Here is a 14,728-nt window from a genome sequence, read left to right as displayed (position 1 = left end):
AAGTGTTGTCATTTATTAAAAGTGTTGTCATTTATTATAAGTGTTGTTATTTATTTTAAGTGTTGTTATTTATTTTAAGTGTTGTTATTTATTATAAGTGTTGTTATTTATTATAAGTGTTGTTAGTGCAGAAAACTTTGGCCTGCGGCCGCCTGGAGTGTGCCACTTCATGTGCCACTTCACACACGAAGAATTTCACATCTCTGTGAGACGTTGCCCTGAAAATCTCCACTCTGAGACCTGGACTCCGAAACCTTCGGCTTCAGAGAGAACGAGGGACGTGGTCTTAAATGAACGAACGTTTCACGTTGTGTAACGGGGCCTCAGACTGGCCGCCCCGTCTGTCGATCAAGAGACAAATTTCATAGATGGATGATCGGCTGACGTCTATTTTTAATGCATGAAATCTATCCCATAATACCTTCTCAATCGACCGGTAGACTGCAACCAACTTATTAGGCAGCCCTGTAATACAGCATATATTTGTAAACAAGTTAGTTTCACATTTTTCATTAATTTTATCACGGTGGTTCTCAAACTGCGGTACCGTATTGTTCGGAGTGTAAGGCGCACCAGATTATGAGGTGCGATATCAACGAACGGGTCTGTTTTCAGACGCAAGGCGCATCAAGTCAAACAAATCGGTCGGATAAGTCAAACTTTATTCAACGTATTCACAATAACCACATTAAAATCGGTTCCAGGTCAGTGAGCACAACCAGAATTAATACACAAGGCTCACCGTCGATTTTTGAGAAAAATAAAAAAGGATTTTAAGTGCGTCTTATAGTCCAACAAAATATGGTACAAGTACCACAGGTCACTTTAGCTGTACGCAGAAGAAAACTTGGTACAACTGCCACCAAGCTAAATAATCATCATAAGCTCAACTGTGATGGGAGATGAAAAGGGGAGTGCAGAACAATCAATCAGTTTTAAAGTGGATCTTGCTTTAAAAGACATGCAGGTACAAGTTCATCGCTTTCCACGAGAACCAAAGTACAGTTTTGAAGGATCCCCGTGTGTAAGTGATGTCAGCTCTGCAGGCCCATCCATCGGTTCCAGCAGCTCCAACACGCTGGACCTCATGAGGAGCAGAAGAAACGATGAGCATCAGACTGAGTCTCAACACTGTGTGTGTGTGATTGGGTTCCAGGAACACCTCGTCAGGAGCTTGGAGGTGCAAGTCAGCACAAGAAGGAAAAGTGTGTTTATACGAGCGCAGACGCATGTTCTCCCCGACGCTTAAATAACTTATTTTCTCTCTCTCTCTCTCCTCCAAACAGGAAATCCTGGGAGGAGCAAAGCAGCCGAAGTCACATAAACCTGAAGCTAAAGGCCAGAATGAGACAAGATGTGACAAGTTCCTGAACTCTTGCCTTTCAGAACTTCACCTCTTTCAATCTCCTCTTCTCACTTCCGTTCTTCTTTTAGAAGGAAGAAAAAAAAAAACCTCCCTCTAGTTAAGCAGTTTTTACAACCGTGGTGAATCCCTCACAACTACAATCAGTCATGATGGAGTCTTTAATTAATGCAACAGGAAAGGAAAGGTCTTAGCTGAGAACAAGCCGGGGCTCAGGGTTAAACGACGCTTTGAGAGTTCACCTCGTCGTTCCGCTTTCTGCCGAGACGCAGCACGAACACGGGCCAAATTAAACCTTCTATTAAATCATACCGATAAAATACAACATCTGTAGTTGATTAAAAAATTGATTTTAGATTTTGATAACTATCGCACGAACCAGAAATAGATTTTAACTAAACTTTTTAAACCTTAAAATCATATTCAGCTCATGAACTTTTGGGGTCAGCGCTATTCAAGATGGCCTCCACAGCTAAACAACTTCATCAAACACAAAAAATGGCTAAAATTCAGCCAATTTGACAAATATTGATCAGGTATAATGGTAGGAGTGTAAATCACCAGCTTTATCACGATACGATATTATATTGGATTGTATGACGATACGATTTTTCTCAATATCAAAGTCTGCCACGATACGATTTCGATTCAATTCAATTCAATTCAATTCAATTCACAAGTCCAAGTTTAAAACAACCATTAAGTATTGAAATCAACTGTCTGTTAGCAAAATATCTTATGAACGATTTAGTAAACTTGAAAAAAAGGAATCACTGAATGTTCATCTGCAGCTCATTAATATTCAAATAAATTCAAGATGGCCTCCACAGCTAAACAACTTCATCAAACACAAAAAATGGCTAAAATTCAGCCAATTTCACAAATATTGATCTAGTAAAATGGGAGGAGTGTAAATCACCAGCTTTATCACGATACGATATTATATTGGATTGTATATTGGATTGTATGACGATACGATTTTTCTCAATATCAAAGTCTGTCACGATACGATTTCGATTCAATTCGATTCACAAGTCCAAGTTTAAAACAACCATTAAGTATTGAAAATGACTGTTAGCAAAATATCTTATGAACGACTTAATAAAATTGAAAAAAAGGAATCACTGAATGTTCATCTGCAACTCATTAATATTCAGTCAAACAAATTCAAGATGGCCTCCGCCGCTAATCAACGTTAGCAAACACAGAAGAGGCTTTTTATTGGTCCGACTTACAGAAACTGAGCTCAAACTTGGAGTGGTAGTAGCTGAGGGTTCTCCTAAACACAGACTCAGAGCATCAACACATGCAACGAGAGCTCGTTACACGAGAGCGTGCAGAAAAACATTTTTAAGGTTCGATCAAAACGGCTGCAGCTTCGTCGTTCATCGACAGAAGAGTTAGGAGAAACGGAACAGACCTTTATTGTCATTGCACCTAAATACAATGACATTTGGGTTTGCTTCCTAGAGCAAAAATAAAAACAGTATAATATAAAACAAACAAAAACACTTTTAATTAAAGAAACAATTAAATAATTAATTAAATAAAAAATATATATATTGCATAGATATAGATAGGTATAGACGGATATAAATATAGATAGATGGATGTAGATAGATATAGATAGATGTAGATATATATACATAGATAGATGTAGCTATAGATATAGATAGATGTAGATATATATACATAGATAGATGGATGTAAATAGATACAGATATGGAAAACCTAGTAAAGAAACCGAGTTAAACTGGGTTTCTTTATCAGAAACAGATCATGTCTAACTCTGAATGCTAGAAAACACCTATTATTTACATGAATGCTCCTACAAGAACCCTGCAGATGTTGGATGCTGTGCACTAAGATTCATAACTGGCTGGGATTATCGTACCCACCACTGCACCCAGTATTCACTGGTTAACTGGACATCATTAACTTCACGCAGACTCTCTCACTGGTACATTTTCATCTTTAAACCACTTCTTGGTCTGTTGCCTTCATACATCTCCTCCTACATGTCTCTGCGTGAGTGCAGCTACAGCGTGCGCTCCCAGGACATCATTACCTGCAGTGTTCCCTCAGTGAGGACTGAACTAGACAAAAGGACCTTCTCCTACTCCGCTCCTGTTTCCTGGAATATATTACAAAAAGATCTGAAGCTCTCGACCTTGACCTCTCTAAGTGGCTTTAAGAACCTGTTGGAATCTGGGAAGGACCAATGCAGACATGTTCCTGTTTTTAGTTTTCTACATTCGCCTTAGAATCTAGATGTTTATGCCATCTTATTTTAATTTGTAAAATATTTAAAAAAATATATATGTATGCCTCTTTTATTATTGTTGTCGCTGTTGTCCATTGTTGTCATCGTTCTTTGTTGAAAGCAGGTCTCTCTTGTAAATGAGTCCTGGAGGCTCAATGGGATTAACCTGTCTAAATAAAGGTTGAATGAAAAAAAATATATATATATAGATAGATGTCGATATATATAGATATACATAGATGGATGTAGATATATATAGATAGATGTAGCTATATAGATAGATGGATGTAGATAGAGATAGCTAGATATACAGTAGATCTATAGATAGAGATAGCTAGATATACAGTAGATCTATAGATAGAGATAGAGATAAGATGGATAGATGTATAAACTGTGTAAAAAGGTAATAATTACAGACTTAAACAATCCAAATGTGCAGCACAAGCAGATTGATATTACATATTTTTAAATTAGTTTGTTCTTTTGCAAGGGAGCTCCACAGGGCTGCGTGCTGAGTCCCCTGCTCTATGCCCTCTACACACGATGGCATCCCTGCTCACCACAGCAACACCATAGTCAAATTTGCAGACGGCACCACAGTGGTGGGGCTCATCAGTGGTGGTGGTGGTGGTGGTGGTGGATGGGGGGGGGGGGTGAGTCCGCCCACAGGGCCCAGGTGGAACAACTGACTGCTTGGTGCAGGAGGAACAGTCTGCTCCTCAACACCTCAAATACTAAGGAGTTGATCATTGGCTTCAGTTAAACGTTTTCCTTCAAGGAATGCCAGACCTTCAAATTTAAAAACATTTTATGTCAAATTATATCCATATAATTTGGTTACGAGGGCTCTTTTTAGGAAAACAGGCTTTTTGGTTTTGGTTTTAGTGGTTGCTCATTGGTGAGGAGCTGGAGTGAAATAAATCTGCAGGCTTTGAGGAGGAGAATAAATGTCATTGTGGATTGTTTGTCATGAAGTGACCAAGGAAACGTCCGTCTTCGCCTTCGGGCAGACGGTACGGCTGACTTCACGAGCTCAGCGGCCTTCAGTTTGCTGTGGGTGACTCAGAGTCAGTCCTGTTTAACGGTGATGTAAGGGCTTTGTCTTTCTTAGAAACAAGAACATCACCCCTTCGCCTGGTGCTCGCCCACTTCAGAAGAACATTTCTAAACCCCCGCAGGTGTGTTTTCATAGGAAACATTCGGTTCCCTCAGTTCATAACAGAGAGGTCAAAATATTCAGCTAAAAGTCTCTGCTTAAAAAAATAATCTAGTTTGAGCTGAAACTAAGAGGCGGAGCAGGTTTTCACTTCTTTGTAGAAAGTTGAAGAACTCGTAGCATCAGGACAAAGACGTGTTACCTGAAAACTGTTTGTTTTTTACGAAACACTGGATCGCTTGAAAACTGCAGAATTTAACTTGTGTTAAAGAAAAAATAATTCCACTTGGGTGGAGCTGTCCAACTTTAAAATACGACCCTGATTTCACACATCTTTAAGATTTTAGAAGCTGAAACGGTTGAAAAACCACCAGTTAAGTTGTTCGAAAGTATCCACATTTATTGCAGCATAGTTCTGTGGAACGTTTATGAACAGTTAGTATCTTACCTGTTGCAGATAGCTTTTTTTATTTTTTATTTTAGGTGTAAATTTAGAGAAACGCAGTTTAATCATCACCGGAATGACGAGTTAACAGATAATCCAAGATTAAAGTGAAAAACAACAGCAGTCCCCAAAGTTTTATAGTTGTCAATGTGAACACTGTATTTTAAATATTTACATTGCTGTCAATTTATAACGCACAGTTAATAATAAAAGCAGCAGCAGCTTGCTGTAGCGCTTTTAATAAACGCCGGGGTGCAATTTGCTGATAAACCAATAGACAAGTTTTAAGAAATCTTAAAGAAATCACTGGATGTACACTTACAACTTATTGGAGACTGCCTAGAAAGGCAGCGCCTATTATTATCCGCCTGACAAGAGTTTCTTAACTTTACATTTTACTCTTCCGTCAACTTTAATTCGACCCAAACCACAACGTGTACCCCCACAAATATATCAAAACGACCAGCTCGGCACCATGATGTGTACTATTATTTTTATTGGCGTTTCAAGTTACCATGGTGACGTAATTTGCAAACAAAGACGCCATTTTTATGGGTCATTTTTCATAGACTGGTTGCAAATCAATATCCAAGATGGCTGCCTGAGCTAAAAAGGAAAAAACACTGTGAATCAGCCATTTTTAGAGATACTAAGCTGAAATGTGGAGTGGCTATAGCTGAGAGCATTCCCCATCGCATACTGAATTCAAATCAAAAATCCAAGATGGCCGCCATAGCTTAAAAGAAAATATGACTTTAACTCAGATTTTTTTGCCGTGTTGAGCTGAAATTTGGTGTGATGGTAGCTGAGCGCGAACCCAAACATAGTACTGTCAACTGAAACATTTAAAACGGCAGTCCCCTTCAAAGTTTCTCCAGGAACTTTCCAAGTTTACGTACTTTAGCAATCTGATTCAAGATGGCCGCCAGAGTGACTTTGAAAAACACAATAGTGGCTATAAATCCGTCCATGTATCGATCTAAAATGTGCTGTGGTAACCGAGACTGACTCGAACAGGTGGTGCGGGCGATAAGCGTTCCCTCGGGGAACGCTACGCCTTTAATTTGAACTCAGGATTGAGTTTATTCTCAGAAGTATCTGGGATGTTATCTCTGTCAGGACACGTTCCTTTGTGTTGGATCGAGCTGCGAGTCATTTTCACCGGGCCAGAGGACACTTTGAAATTAAAAAGTTATTTTCAGCTTTTAAACAGCATCATATCTCTTCTGATGACCTCAAGCAAGCGCGTCAGATTTTCATTGCACATCTCCTAAACTAGGGTTGGGCAATGGTTTTTTTTTTTACCAGAGGGCCAAATTAAGGTATTTAAACCAATTGAAGGGCCACATAGAGAAATAGTAAATTGATTTGCTTTAAGACCGATAAAAATATGTCTCCTCAATACTCTAGGAATATAAAACATTCTCTTTGTAAACTGGCTCGAGACAATATGTTTGTTTAAATATATTAATTTAAAAAAAATCACCATGTACCATACTTGTCGCCGTACACGTCGCATCAGTCCAAATACGTGTAATAAAGTGGAAAAACAAATACGTCGCATCTATTACGCGTCACCGCTGACGACCCGGAAATGTGGGCGGGTGTTGTGCCAAAAATCGATTAGCTGCCAAGTGGTGGCCGCGGGAGCATGCATGGGAGGACTTTAATAAGAATTTAACAAGATTAACACTTAAAAGCAATTATTTGTTTGCTTGAAATTATAGCAAAGGTGTGTGTCAGTTGAACTTTTACTTAAAAGATGCACTTTAATGGTCCAATCAGCTGCATTTCGCCTGGGTGACGTTTGCTCCAGGAGTTCCAGAAGGAGAAGAAGGTGGCTTTGTACGGCAAGCAAAGTGTCTCATTAATAACCACTTTTACCTATTAATGAGACACTTTGCTTGCAATATTTTCCATGTCAGAATGAATGAAATCGTCAGATCTCAGACAAAAATTGGTTTATAAATATGGAGAAAAAAAAACAAACATGCTAATTTATGCACCAAAAAAAAAAAAAAACTGCGATTTATGCAGCGGAAATTATGGTACTTGCTTCATGGAGTCTTTAAGTTCAGTCTAGTTCTGGAAGCACGACCAGGAAAACGTTTTTGGCCTTTCTTAATCCAAAGATTCTTAAAGTACCGGTAATTGTCAAAGATGTTTAATTTAGACCTTTTTTTTTTTTAAGTTTCGTGATAAAATACAGGTTTTCATCAACTTGTTTAAAATTTTTCTTTTCGAGATCGTCCAAGGGCCACTTTTGGCCCTCGGGCCACATGTTGCCCACATCTGTTCTAAACGGTGTGTTTTCAGTCAAGAGTCGAGGGGAGCTCGGAGAACGTGTCCTCTCTGTACAGGAACGTTAAAACAATTAAAACCAAACCGGGAGGACACTTCAGAGCAGGACTCATCAGCTTGATGTGGTTCAAAGGTCCACAAACGCCCCCCAGGTTTTATAAATCCACACATCAAAGCAACAGAATTTACACCTCATGTGGCTCTTTGGTCCAGATCGCCCCCAGAACGTGACTCACAGCTCGAGTCCCTTCCACCGTACGGTACAAACACGGCGCTGCAGGCCTCGTTTCATCGCTCGGTACTTTGTGAGCGACACGTTTGTGCCGGCTGCCCGGCGTGCCAACACGATCCAAGTCGGGTCGGCTCAAAGCTAATAACGTCCCGTTTGTGCTCACTGACACCACCTTTCTTTAAAAGCAGGGGGGAGTGGTGGGTTTGTGAGCATGTGGGTTGCATCAGAAAATCTGCAACTCGACTCGGCTAAAATAACGAGGAAGGACACCTTGTTTTTGTCAGATTTGGGAATTTGCTTCAACAAAAAAAACGTGTTTATTTAAAAAAAAAAAAGGGGGGGGGCAGCTGGATTTATTTTCACGAGTCAGCACCATCGTTTCATTGTTTAAAGCCTCGTCCATATGTTTTTAACATCTAACATCTGCATACCTTCAGCTGTTTTAGCCACTCAGGCATGAAAACATTCGGCTCATTCAGGACGTTCTTGCATCATTTGACTGCATTTACATATTTCGTATAAAACGCTTTAGGATGTCTAGACTTGGAAAAGAAGACTGAAACTTCAGCATCCTTGCCTCGTTTTCAGCTTTTAGGCATCGTTTAGCTTTTTTAGCTACTGCTCTGTTGGGTTTCGCTTTTACTTTTGTTTGGATTATAGCTTTCAGCTGTTTTGTTGATTTTAGCTCGTGTTTTGCCAATAGCTTTATCTGTTTATGATTTTAGCTTTCAACTACTTTTAGCCTAATTTAGCTTTTAGTTAACATTTAGCTAATTTTACAGTCTGTTCTCTTGTTTTTAGCTTTTTTGTGCACATTTTAACTCCTAGTTTATTCTAATTTATGATTTTAGCTCGTGTTTTGCCAATAGCTTTATCTGTTTATGATTTTAGCTTTCAACAACTTTTAGCCTAATTTAGCTTTTAGTTAACATTTAGCTAATTTTACAGTCTGTTCTGTTGTTTTAGCTTTTTGTGCAAATTTTAACTCCTAGTTTATTCTAATTTATGATTTTAGCTTATGTTTTGCCAATAGCTTTATCTGTTTATGATTTTAGCTTTCAACAACTTTTAGCCTAATTTAGCTTTTAGTTAACGTTTAGCTAATTTTACAGTCTGTTCTCTTGTTTTTAGCTTTTTTGTGCAAATTTTAACTCCTAGTTTATTCTAATTTATAATTTTAGCTGTTGTTTTGCCAATAGCTTTATCTGTTTATGATTTTAGCTTTCAACAACTTTTAGCCTAATTTAGCTTTTAGTTGACATTTAGCTAATTTTATAGTCTGTTCTGTTGTTTTTAGCTTTTTTGTGCAAATTTTAACTCCTAGTTTATTCTAATTTATGATTTTAGCTTATGTTTTGCCAATAGCTTTATCTGTTTATGATTTTAGCTTTCAACAACTTTTAGCCTAATTTAGCTTTTAGTTAACATTTAGCTAATTTTATAGTCTGTTCTGGTGTTTTTAGCTTTTTTGTGCAAATTTTAACTCCTAGTTTATTCTAATTTATGATTTTAGCTCGTGTTTTGCCAATAGCTTTATCTGTTTATGATTTTAGCTTTCAACAACTTTTAGCCTAATTTAGCTTTTAGTTAACATTTAGCTAATTTTATAGTCTGTTCTGTTGTTTTTAGCTTTTTTGTACACATTTTAACTCCTAGTTTATTCTAATTTATGATTTTAGCTTGTGTTTTGCCAATAGCTTTATCTGTTTATGATTTTAGCTTTCAACAACTTTTAGCCTAATTTAGCTTTTAGTTGACATTTAGCTAATTTTATAGTCTGTTCTGTTGTTTTTAGCTTTTTTGTGCAAATTTTAACTCCTAGTTTATTCTAATTTATGATTTTAGCTCGTGTTTTGCCAATAGCTTTATCTGTTTATGATTTTAGCTTTCAACAACTTTTAGCCTAATTTAGCTTTTAGTTGACATTTAGCTAATTTTACAGTCTGTTCTGTTGTTTTAGCTTTTTTGTGCAAATTTTAACTCCTAGTTTATTCTAATTTATGATTTTAGCTCATGTTTTGCCAATAGCTTTATCTGTTTATGATTTTAGCTTTCAACAACTTTTAGCCTAATTTAGCTTTTAGTTAACATTTAGCTCATTTTATAGTCTGTTCTGTTGTTTTTAGCTTTTTTGTGCAAATTTTAACTTCTAGTTTATTCTAATTTATGATTTTAGCTCGTGTTTTGCCAATAGCTTTATCTGTTTATGATTTTAGCTTTCAACAACTTTTAGCCTAATTTAGCTTTTAGTTAACATTTAGCTAATTTTATAGTCTGTTCTGTTGTTTTTAGCTTTTTTGTGCAAATTTTAACTTCTAGTTTATTCTAATTTATGATTTTAGCTCATGTTTTGCCAATAGCTTTATCTGTTTATGATTTTAGCTTTCAACAACTTTTAGCCTAATTTAGCTTTTAGTTGACATTTAGCTAATTTTATAGTCTGTTCTGTTGTTTTTAGCTTTTTTGTGCAAATTTTAACTCCTAGTTTATTCTAATTTATGATTTTGGCTTGCGTTTTGCCAATTTTAGCTTCGTATGACAATTTTGCTCGTTTTAGTTTGTGTTTTGCCCGTTTTAGCTTTTAGCTAATTTTAGCTCTTGCTCTGATCATTTCGTATTTCTCAGTTTCAGCTTTTTTTTAACACATTTCAGCTGTCGTTCAGTCTTCACACGGCATCTTTGCAGACAATGAAAATATTTCTAGATTAAAGAGGTTTCATGCTTTCATCCGAAAAAGCTTCTTTTTTTTAAATCCTGGTCTTTTCAGAATAAAAAGGTGAAGCGTTAAAAATCAAACAACAAAAGACCAGTCGGCTATTCTTCATCAACAACAGCGCTAAAGGTACTCAATGCATCATCACGAAACATCATGCAAAAGCAACTTCACAAAGCAAGAGGTAAAATATGAATATTATTTCCTCATATTGTTGATTCCCGTGTTCGTAAATCAAATATTTACAAAACAAAAAGCTTCAGATTTTGCTTAAAACTATTAAAACACCCTGAACAGGTCACAAGTCCATCGCCTTCCACTCGTTGGTAAAGTGTGCCATTTAAAGTGTTCCGTTTACACCGAGCGCGTACCTGCATTTCAGATTAAACACCTGGAAACATCTGCACCGTTGGATTCACGCTCAGGGCAAACTTTTGGGGGGTGATTTGTGACTTTGCAGCGAGCGCCTTGAAAAGATAAAAAAAAGAAGCCTCACCTTCTGTGAGCCACGTCTCTTGAAGCTGACTCAAGTCCTGGAAGAGATCTGAGCAGAAACATGAAAAAAGAAAGAGCTTAGTTCAGTTTTGCACCGAGAAGGATGCATCGTGTGAAGAAGCTCCAGTCTGTTAAAGAAGTACCTTCAGATTCCTGAGGGGGTAATTCTGTGTCCATGAATTTCCTTTTTGCTGCCATCAACAGTCTATTTAGGGGCCCATTTCCTTGCGACTTCTGCAAAAGCCATAGATGTTCTGAGAGTCAGACTGCAGCAGGGCATCAGTGGCAAAACACTCCTGCGTGGCAGTTTTTACACTTTTACTTACAGATGTGCACGAAAACGGGGCGGAAACTACAAAATTGGGCGCATTTAACCGGAAACGAAGCACAAACATGTCAACAAAGTGTTTGGTTGTTGGTAAATGTTGAGTTTGACGCGGCAGAAGTCGCAGAAAACAAGAGAGTGAACCCGCGGAGGCGACGCGACCATTTGGCGCCGACAGACAGTTTTATGAGAAAGATGAGAAACGCAGCGCGTGGCTGGACGGCACTTTGTTTGAAGCGGGTCGTGAAGCTTTTCTCTCGTGCAGAACCCGCGACGCGCAGACAAACAAACAAACAAACAAACAAAAAGAACTAAAAAAAAAAAGAAAGAAACACCCCGAACAAGTTAAAACTAGGAGGAATCGAGCTGTACGTACATTTGCTAAAGGGTAAGGCACTTGTTGGTCCAAATATCCGTCCATCGTATAATCCGTGCGCTACGCGTCCGTGGGCATTTGGTCTGAGTGGAGCCACGCAGCCTGCAGAGGAGAGGCTGTTTGTGAATGAGGCTGCATGCATAATGAGCTCCATTCACAAAAAACTCCCGAGGGGAAGTGATGGCGAGTGATTACCCAGCAGGCTGCGCGTCTGGCCACATCTCACCTCTGGCTGCGCAGCCTCAACTTTACGCATTTCCGCGTGGAATAATGACGATCTGGTGCAAACTTTAGCTGTTGTTTGAAGGAATGCGTGCACGTTTAAAAAAAAACAACAACAAAAAAAACAGCTTATGCATCAGATTGTAGCTCAGTGTCTGAAGAGGTGATCGAGTTTTAGCCAGTTTTGTGTTTGCTCGGGAAGCTGTTGTGGCCGTCTTGACTCCGGATAACTCCAAAAGTTAATCAGTTGTGGTCGCACATCTGATCATTACTTACTGGGAGTTTAATTCAAATCCATCCGGTGGTTAATGAAATATTTTGCTAACAGACACACAAGTTGACTTGTCTACTTAATGGCAAAGTTTTGAAGACAAGCAACGTGCTACTAGTTAGTATTGAAAGTATATCTTGTGAACTAGTCTTAGCTACTACTACACCAAATTTTAGCTCAATATTTGTAAAATTGACTTAGTTATAATCATTCACGTGTTTCCTAAATTAAGCTGGCTGTGGCGGCCATATTGTTTCCGAATGACTCCAAAAGTAAAACAATTGTGAGCGCACATCTAGTCATTTTATACTGAGAGTTTCATTAAAATCCATCAAGTGGTTAATTAAATATTTCACTAACAGACAAACAAGTTGACTTGACTAGTTAATGGCCAAGTTTTAAAGACAAACAACGAGCTATTAGTTCGTCTTGAAAGTACAAGTTGGGAAACAGTCTCAGCTTCTATCTCACCAAATTTTAGCTCAATATTTAAAAAATTGACTTGGTTATAACCATTTATGTGTTTCCTAAATGAAGCTGTCTGTGACGACCACATTGTATCCGATTGATTCCAAATGTAAAACAGTTGTAGATGAACATCCAGTGATTACTTTCTGAGAGTTTCAATAAAATCAATACAGTGGTCCATGAGATATTTTGCTAACAGACAAGTGTGACTGACTCCTGCAGTTGTTGCCGAAGTTATAAACAAAGACATTGCGCAATCCGTTCCCGTTCAGAGTGTGTGTTGTGGATCAGTGTCAGCTACTACCAAAACTAATTTTAGATCAAAATATGTAAAAATCACTGAGCTTTTCTTGTTTTTATCAGAAACAGTTCTCATTTAGATGAACAGACTGTTTTCCTCTTGGTAAAAAATAAGGAGACTGCTCAACTCCGCCCAGCTCGAGCTCTCTGATTGGCTGCGTTCCTCTCACGAGCTCGGATTTCTCGCCTTTGTCCGCGTTGAATCCACTACTCTTGAATGAAGTCTCGCTCCTCCCACCCCGCCTCTAAACCAATCAGAGAGCCGCTCGGCTGGCGCTTAGCAACGCTGGGCGGGGCTTGAATCAAAGCAGCTAATCAGGTCCCGGCAGACTGCTGTTTTTTTCTTACTGGCCTTTCCAGTTACTTTTCATTCAAAAAAAAGAAAGAGGGGGGGAAGAGGAGCAAAAAAAAGTCCATTCATAAAAAAACTTGCCCTGGCACGAAACTGTCGACATGTTTTTCTGCTCCTGAATGGGAAAACTCAACGCTTGTTTACTTACCTTTATGTTTAAATATTTCTGAGAGGCAATGATCACGACCTGCGAGGACAAAAAGTGCCTCACATCCCCTTCAAGCCATGAACATTTAGGAAAATGAGCTTTAAAATGGACTTCTATAAGCACAGGAATGTTTGTTCGTGCATTTTTGCCGTTTTAAGTCGACACCAAAAGAAAACGGCAGGATTTAAAGCTCCTCGTGACGCTTTTTAGGCAACAGCACGATGAAACCTGCGTAACTTGTGCTGCTTCAGGAGCAGTTGTAAGATAAAGTTCAGATGTGGCTTGAGTTTCAGAATGAGATCCAGAGATTAGAACATGGAGCATGTTAGGAGAAGCTTCTTTTCCTCAGTGATACTGTAACTTCCTGTTTCGTGATGTTTAGATGTCCATTTAGATGAACATAAGAGGCTATAAATAATACAGCAGGTCTGCTCGGTCCAGTCAGCGCTGATTAGTTGCACTGAAGCACGAAGCAGACGCACACGAACGACAATGTTACGTTTAGTTATAAGAAGATTTATTCAATTTAAGACACAACCAAGTTCTTCATTGAACACAGGCTGACATGGTTTTAGAGTAGGACTGGCCACGAGTTTAAAACGTTCTGAAGAACATTAAAAATTAAAAGGAAAGAAATTGTCTAAATTTCCCTTTTTTTCAGCCTTTGGATCAAATTACAGAAGTTATTTGACTAAATGACTGCTGCTGTTTGCTAAAGAGGCTGAAACCATGTTGCTAAAAGGAGAACACAATCTAAAAATGAAAATGAGCAAAACAACAGCTAAATGCTAAAAGAAGCGAAACGTAGCTTCGAGCCACATGTAACAGAAAGCAAGATTAAAAAAAAAACAACAGTATCTCAACTACCAAAAACACTTGTACAAAGTAAAATGTGGCTAAATGCAGCAAAATAAGCTAAAAGATAAAATGTTAAAAGCCTAGCTAGAAGCTAAAAATAGCACAATGCTATATAAAGACTAAAAGTAGCTAAACCCTAGCACAAAGCTACTAAACGTGACAAAACGCTAGCTATAGATAGCAAAATGCTAACTCAAATTAACAAAAGGCAAGCTGAGAAGCTAAAAACAGCTAAATGCTACATTAAAACAAAGATAGCCAAACACTAGCACAAAACTAACTAAATGCAGCAAAAAGTAAATGTAGCAAAAAGCTAGCTAGAGGCAACAAGTACCAAACAGCAAGCTAAAAAGCTAAAAGAAGCAAAATGCTACATAAAAACAAAAGTAGCCAAACCTTAGCACAAAGCTACTAAATGTGACAAAAGCTAGCTATACATA

At 38.1% G+C, this 14,728-nt stretch overlaps 1 protein-coding gene across 1 annotated transcript in view; it reads right to left on the bottom strand.

Annotated features, from left to right (window-relative positions):
* The window catches only part of etv4 (ETS variant transcription factor 4), a 60,545-nt gene extending 48,620 nt beyond the window's left edge, over nt 1–11,925 (bottom strand). Inside the window, exons 1-4 of the mRNA XM_037690954.1 lie at nt 11,896–11,925; nt 11,670–11,729; nt 11,112–11,202; nt 10,970–11,017 (exon numbers count right to left, since the gene is read on the bottom strand). Coding sequence (XP_037546882.1) covers nt 10,970–11,017; nt 11,112–11,202; nt 11,670–11,729; nt 11,896–11,925 — 229 coding nt within the window. The remainder of the gene's footprint in view (nt 1–10,969; nt 11,018–11,111; nt 11,203–11,669; nt 11,730–11,895) is intronic.
* Between the last annotated feature and the right edge of the window lie 2,803 nt (nt 11,926–14,728).

This window comes from Nematolebias whitei, chromosome 17 (genome assembly GCF_014905685.2).
Source record: "Nematolebias whitei isolate Nwh7 chromosome 17, NemWhi1, whole genome shotgun sequence".
In the NCBI taxonomy this organism is placed as follows: Eukaryota; Metazoa; Chordata; class Actinopteri; order Cyprinodontiformes; family Rivulidae; genus Nematolebias; species Nematolebias whitei.
This window is presented reverse-complemented; position numbering and strand designations above follow the sequence as displayed.